General features: G+C 31.2%; 1 protein-coding gene across 2 annotated transcripts; it reads left to right on the top strand.

The window, feature by feature from the left end:
* The first annotated feature begins 1,217 nt into the window (after positions 1–1,217).
* On the top strand, positions 1,218–4,150 carry LOC139855560 (uncharacterized). Of its 2 annotated transcripts, none has more exons than XM_071844797.1 (6): positions 1,218–1,352; positions 1,439–1,589; positions 3,364–3,404; positions 3,552–3,614; positions 3,711–3,770; positions 3,921–4,150. In XM_071844797.1, exons 2-6 carry the CDS (start codon positions 1,460–1,462, stop codon positions 3,996–3,998), a joined length of 372 nt encoding a protein of 123 aa, XP_071700898.1. In that variant the 5' UTR covers positions 1,218–1,352; positions 1,439–1,459; the 3' UTR covers positions 3,999–4,150. The 2 variants fall into 2 exon arrangements, with proteins under 2 accessions (XP_071700898.1, XP_071700900.1); XM_071844799.1 differs by having other exon boundaries at positions 1,439–1,590; positions 3,374–3,404.
* The last annotated feature ends 3,119 nt before the right edge of the window (positions 4,151–7,269 follow it).

Genomic DNA, 7,269 nt, shown 5'->3' with positions numbered 1-7,269 from the left:
GAAAGTTACGCCCGTTTCAATTTCATAAAAGGTACTGTAGCAAATAGTCACACTGTAGCAACTCGGGTACTGTAGCAACTCAACATTGTAGCAAATAGTGTCACTGTAGCAAATAGTGATACTGTATCAAATAGTGATACTGTAGCAACTCGGTACTGTAGTAACTCGGGGCACTGTAGCAACTCGGGTACTGTAGCAACTGGGTTTCGAACCAATTTCGCTGATTTTGTGATTTTTTCCCCAAAAACTCGATTTCTAAATGTTTTTGACCAAATTTTAAGTACAAGAAAGTTACTAAACATATATACAACCTATTCCTAACATCAATTAAGCATAATAAACATATTTCATGAAGATTCAAGCTCATATTCACCCTTTTTATTCAAGAACACAAAAACTCAATTTCTAACAATCAAAGCATGGATTCAACAAGACAAACCTGAGATGATGCTCACAATGATGCTAGAAATCAGTCTCTAAAGTCTCTTAATCCAATTTCAAGTTTAGATCAATTAGGATTTCAAGAGTGAAGGAGTTAGGTACGGGAGTAATATTTCTAATTTGGGGAAAATGATGGAATAATCCAGATTCAAGCTATTTATATTGGGTTATAAAACCATACCCCATAACACACGGGTATTTACCAGTTATCTGATATCTTTCGTACTTAATTTGACCGCCCTAACGGAGTCCAAATTAAACAAACGAACCTATTCTGTGACCCTTGTCACAAACTGGTCTCAACTAAACAACCAAATAATTATAAACATATAATTATAAAAATCACTAATTACGCCATTCCCCAGGGTACAATGGTCATTTCATCTAGGCCCAAAACGCGGGTGTTACATTTGAAGCGTGACGTAATATTCATATTTGGATCTATTTCAACATTTCGGTGTTTACCTATTGGGAAGACTTCACTAGTTGGATCGAAGGTATACAAGCTTCGGTTAGCATCAAGGATTGGAGCAATGCGGTTGTTGTCACATTACTTTGAATTTTTTTGACATTTTTAAAATGACATTATTAAATTGTTGATATTATTAAATTGTAGGCTTTAGTTGGCTCGGTTCATTTAGTTCTTAATTGAAATTTATGACTTCTATCTTAGGAGTATTTTTTTTTAATTTTTGTTATCTAATAGCTTCTTGCTAGAAACGTTTTTTTATATGCAAAATTTAAATTTAATTTTGACATCTAAAAAACAAAACAGGGCGGGGGTAAGGGTTTTTTTGTGTTTATTTGTCTTTTCACGTCTCACTTAGTTTGTTCATCACACTCTATATCTTCTTCTACGGCGCCGCTGCCGCCGTCGTCTTCACCGTCACCGTCACCGTCACCGTCGTCAGGTATTCAAGGGTTGTTCATCTTTTTTTCTTACCTGTTTACGTATTCAAATATTTTAATCTAAACATATCCATCCATTCATGAACAGGATATTAAGTCAGAAATAAGAATGAGTACTCAGATAGACAGCATACATCAAAGTGATTTCATGTTCTGTGAGGTTTGTGGAACCATGCTTCCTTTTGATGCCAGAAAATATGTTCAATGCCCACTTTGCAAATTCAAAAAGAAGATCAAAGGTTTAATCTTTATTCATCCCTAATTACTAAGTAACTTTTTAATTACAGTTTTCAAATATGTTTCTTAAATTTTTTAAAAGAAATAAGTATTAAATCAAATGGTTGGGTAATTGATTGTTTTTAGCTTAATTTTAGGGGAAGAAACACACCTTTTTAAGCAGGGAGTACTAAAAATATGAAATTTAGTAGATAATAACATCTTGGATCATTGTGACTAGCCTTATTCATGTGTTAGGAATTATAATGAATATGATGCAAAAGAAAAGAAAACATTTTGAAGCGAAAGAGTGATCGATTTTTTTTTTTTCTTTTGAGAAAATGCTTGAAAATTGTTATGAAATTATAATAATTGTCGAAAGTTGGTTTATGCATAAAAGAAAGAAAGAAAATTGTTTGTTTCAAACATCATATTGAGGTTTTGCCGCCCCAACGCCTAGTCACCAAACCGCTGTGTTTGCAACCATGCGAATATGTAACAATATGCAAACCAAATTGAGGCTTGGCATTTAAAGTCGATCTGAGTCCTCTTACTGAATAGAACTTGTTAGAAGGCTTCACCTTAGTTATTTTAATAGACTAAAAAAATGGCACCATGCCATATATACTGCACTTGGTGAAAAGCTTAACCTATTATGTCCTAGCAAATATAACTTCGGAAATACGTGTCTTGTTGTTCAACAGTCAATTACGTGTCGGATCAAAAAAGTATTATTGGCAATGCCTATAAAACAAAAATACAAAGTAATACCTACTTTTAGCTAATTTTCAGTTCCTATATTATCTTCAAATCATCTAACTGAAGCACACATGAAGATGAAGTAACTAATGAACCACAACTTTTTAGCTTATCTACTCTCTTTTGTATAATGAAGTGATTAAGAGAACTTGCGGGCATAGCCCAACGGTTCACCCCATGTCCTTGAGTCATGGGATAGGGAGAGGTCATGGGTTCGATCCCATGCCCGTGATTTGTTAAAACCAATTGAACACTAATAGTGGTGGTATATATTGACCCTATAGGGAGGTTTTACCGGCCCGCTCGATGGGATAAAGGCTCGACCACATGCCCGTATGGATTCTGGTTCGATGTCCCCTGGTTAGCGGTTCGGGTTTCCGCCCGAACGTGTGAGTGAGTGACAAATGAGAGTATTCGATGTCAAAATTGCCGTTAAAAAAAATGAAGTGATTAAGAGCATGCTAATGCTAGTACCAATAAGTGATAATAACTAAGGTATGCTCGTATAGACATTATGATCATTTTTAATTTTATTTTTTATAAATAATAATAGCGTTTTTTAATCTGTATATATGTTCCCATTACGTTTCTAGTTGCTGGAATAATTTGTTGTTCATTTTCTTTTGGTTGTACATCCTCTCATCTGAAAAGTCTGATTTTTTCTGCTTTTTTGCCTCTCTCCGACATCTTTGTTTTTTGTAAAAAAATGTTACGACTAACAACAATCTTTTTAGGGTTAGTATTTGATACATTGTAATCTTTTGATGGATCGCTAAATCAACAGAATGATCATTATCATTTAAAATGGAATAATCTGAAGTTAGCAAAGTGGCACTTATCTTTAAACCTTGTTTGCCAGACAACTTAGTAGGCTGAAGTTGAGTTTAACAAATTTTATCATTAAACAGCTCCATGATTTCTTTAGATATTGTATATATCCTTACCGTAGAGTACATTTGAGTTCTAATTTTTATATCATCTTTGTGATTACCGAATTATATTATATATCCAATAGTTCCTAACAATAAGCTATTTCAGAGATTTCTGGGAAGGAAATTAAATACACTGTAAGCGAAGAGGTATTTACATACTTTGCTTCCCTTAAAAAAATCTTTTTCAAATTGTTTAACCGAATTTTTTACTCTCTAATGAAAATTTGTATATCCACTTTTTTATGTTGATTTTGAAGTTGCATCTCATTAATTTGGATTGTCTCTTCATTGCAGCAAATTAGAAGAGAATTAGGATTGTCATCAATCGAGGTTTCTGGAGAAAGTTCAAGATCAATGGTATATATACTTTCGCATTACTTAGGTCCAAGTTTCATGAAATACCGAAATTATTTAATTTAACTGTTATTATCTGGATTGCTTTTTTATTAACAGGATTATAATGTAAGATGTCCAAAATGCTCTAACAAGGGAGTATACTATCACACACAGCAGGTACTTTTAACTCCTTTTTTTTTTTTCGTATTTTTTTTTATATGTGATATACTTGTGCAGTACAAATTATGAATACATTTTGTTATAATACTATCATGTATTCATAACTTTGATTAATGATTAATTATGTGTTTGTGTTTATTTGTGCAGACAAGATCTGCTGATGAAGGTCAGACCATGTTTTATAATTGTCCTAACTGTGGATACAACTTCACTGATAATACATAGAATGCAAATGGTACCAATTAGCCCCTTAACTTTCTTAAATTACCATCATCACACCAAACTGTTTTCCAAGACTTCTTTCTATTGATTGTTTCTACTTCCTCTGTTATGTGGTTTTATGGTGTAATAATTGTAATTGGGTTGAAGTTCGATGAGTTTTTTTTTTTTTTTTTTTTTTTTTTGTTGTGATCAAACATCCAATTGCACTCACAATGTTTGACATCCATGCCCTCATGAGGCGCAGATTCGATTCCCCGCTCTTATTTTGATTAATCTAATACCTATAGTTAATTGAGGGATTAGATTTAAACCCGTGCTAGCCGTATATCTTGTAGTGGTTAGGGAAATTGGTCGAAAACGATCATAAGATAATTTGGTTAGATCGCATATATCCGATTAAAAATACTCTTTTCTCGCCTAACCTAAACCAACAAAACCTTATCCGTTTAATTGTTTTAGATTTAAACCCATATAAAGGAATTATACAGAGTTTTAAATAATGTGGATATCTAATGTTACAAAGTGGAATAAAAACTTCAAAATTGATAGTGGGTAACAAATCAAGCCATTCCTATGATCCATATTACTTAATGGACTTGATAGTATTTTTGGGTCGCGACAATAACAATTTTAAGTCCATTTAAAAATTTAAACTTTAAGAAAGCCCAAAATTTTTACTCGTGTGACTAAAAGAGCTAGCAATGCTTAAAGATGCTGTACAATGTTAAGTTGTTAACTTACAAAGTTACAATAATCTATTATAGTCATCATTTAGTTCAAAAATCTAAATCTCTATCTCTATATTCTATATTCTCATTCTCTATCTCTATTATCTATTCTCTATCTCTCTACTTATTAAAGCAGGAGCTTAAATAGGTAATATTGTTTTCAAATATTAAATCTTAGCCATCAATTTAACATAAATTCACATTTAGAGCCCTTGGATCAAATCCTCAAAAAATTATTACATAATACGAATTTCATAAAAAGTTAGAATTACATTTTTACCCATAAAATAACCACATTTTACAAAATTTTCATTAAAATCCAATAAAGACGTGTTTTTAAAAAAATTTCAACTATCCATTTGAGAAGCTAAAATTGTGGATTTTAATATGGAACATTTAAATTCAAATTAACTGATAACTCGGAATGTAATTAATTTATTGTTATTGACTTAAAATAATTGTGGAAAGACTCGCGTGAACATAAATGCAATTTGATTTAGTCATCCTTTTAATTTGAACAGTTAATCCAATGCATTTTAGGATTAAATCTAAACCTTACAAATAAACGAAAGTTGACTAATCACATCTTCGAATCCATTCTTTTCACATTATGTTATACCAAAATTGATTAATCTATCCCGCAATGATACATATCATTATAATTCGATTAATCTTTCCCCGCGATTGATAAGGTGGTTTCAGTTGGGATTTATCGGGTAAACAATCGAGTGCCGATATCTTTGATTAGTGTTTCAGAACGAATCGGGGGCAAAAAGATTGCAAGGTATTTTGTTTAATTTGATTCTTCTACATTATATATCTATGATTTACGTTTTCAGATTTTGGATGTGAGTAATTTTGTAGATTTACTATGTATTACGGAGTATGATTTAGACTTAAAAATAAATATTCATATAATTCAATATAATCATGTTGTTGTTGATTAGTTACCTTAACTGATTTTGTTAACATTGTAGGCTTGGATGCTTGATTAATTGCAAGATGATATTCACCCAGGGGTATCCACGAGCTTGAAGTATTCGTAATGTTCTTATTTTTGGATTAATCGATAACATAGTACTATTTGTGAACATCATCCTTATTGTCTAATGGAAATATCATTTTCATTTAGTGTTGCGATTGATTAATCATTATGCTTTTTTTTGTTATCAGTTGTAGAGCAAAGCAGGAGAGACGATCTTGAGTCACTTGGTTATGTGCTGATGTTATTTTTTGAGACAAATTTTTCATAATATTTTAATCATCATTTATAATTATATGTTCAACATCAAAATCATTTAACTTCAAATATTAACTCTGTTTTTATATATTTGGCAAGGACTGAAAGCAGGCACTAAGAAGCATAAATACGATAAAAAGGTGAAAAGAAGATGCTCGCTCCTATAGAGGTATCATCAAGAAAAAAACATATTTAAGTGTTTCTTTATTAAATTTAACTACATGATTTTCTAATGAATCATCATCATTTATATAAAACTTGTGCAGGTGATGTGCAAGTTTTATCCTACATAATTCATATCGTATTTTCATTATTGTCGTTCTTTGCCCTTTGATGACAAGCCAGATTATTCATACTTGAAAAGGCTTTTTTGAGATCTTTTTATTCGAGAAGGTAACATTATAAATTTCTTGAGTATTTTATTTTACTTTTTTATTCAGTGCATGAAAAAATTATGGACGTTGTAGAGATTTTGTTTGGTTTGTCTTTTGTATGTTTTCATCATATGAACAATGTATTATAATTGTTATTATTGTCTTCGTCTCTCTAAATTAGTATACACATACGAGTGGGTCCGTATTGCTAGAATATCAATCTGACTATGTTTTTTATTTGGGTTTTAGTATTGAAAAGTGAATAAAACAAGTACTCACAAAACCCTTCGTTGTTCGTCTTTAATTTGTTGCTCAAGGGAATGAAATTTAGCTATAAGATCGAAATCTGTGTTTTTACTGTAAACTGACATTATAGTCCAAATTGGATGGGCTCATGATTATCATTGTATTTATGTTCTTAAATATTTAGTATTGCTTCTAAGATAATGTTGTATCTTTATCGTGTAGAATTCATTGGAGGAACGTCCCACTTAAAAGTTACTAGCCTTTCATGTAAGTTCAACTAATTATTGTGTTGCACATAATTCGTTATTGTATTTATATATTTTAAATTGGTTTATTATTTAAACAGACCACTGCCATATCTTTTAGAGATCCAACACCATGGTATTATATAGTTTCAACTGCTTTATTTATTAATCTTAGTTTTGATTACTTCCTTTATTTAAAATCTTACTTTATTATATATATTTATTTACTAACCCATGTTAATGAGAAATGAGTAAGTAAAACATGCTTCAATAGTAAAAGTAAATGTATGAACAGAACATGATGCAGACCTAGGCTGAGAAATTAGGAAACACGCAAGTACCATAATTTTCAAAAATGCAAGTATCATTCACATTTCTAACCATATGTGTGGACTGCCATAGTTCGATAGGTGGAAAACTTATGTTCATAATATCTCCTAC

The sequence above is a fragment of the Rutidosis leptorrhynchoides genome, chromosome 6, assembly GCF_046630445.1.
Source record: "Rutidosis leptorrhynchoides isolate AG116_Rl617_1_P2 chromosome 6, CSIRO_AGI_Rlap_v1, whole genome shotgun sequence".
Classification (NCBI taxonomy): domain Eukaryota; kingdom Viridiplantae; phylum Streptophyta; class Magnoliopsida; order Asterales; family Asteraceae; genus Rutidosis; species Rutidosis leptorrhynchoides.
The sequence above is the reverse complement of the archived record's forward strand: the minus strand, read 5'-3'. Positions and strand labels throughout refer to the sequence as shown.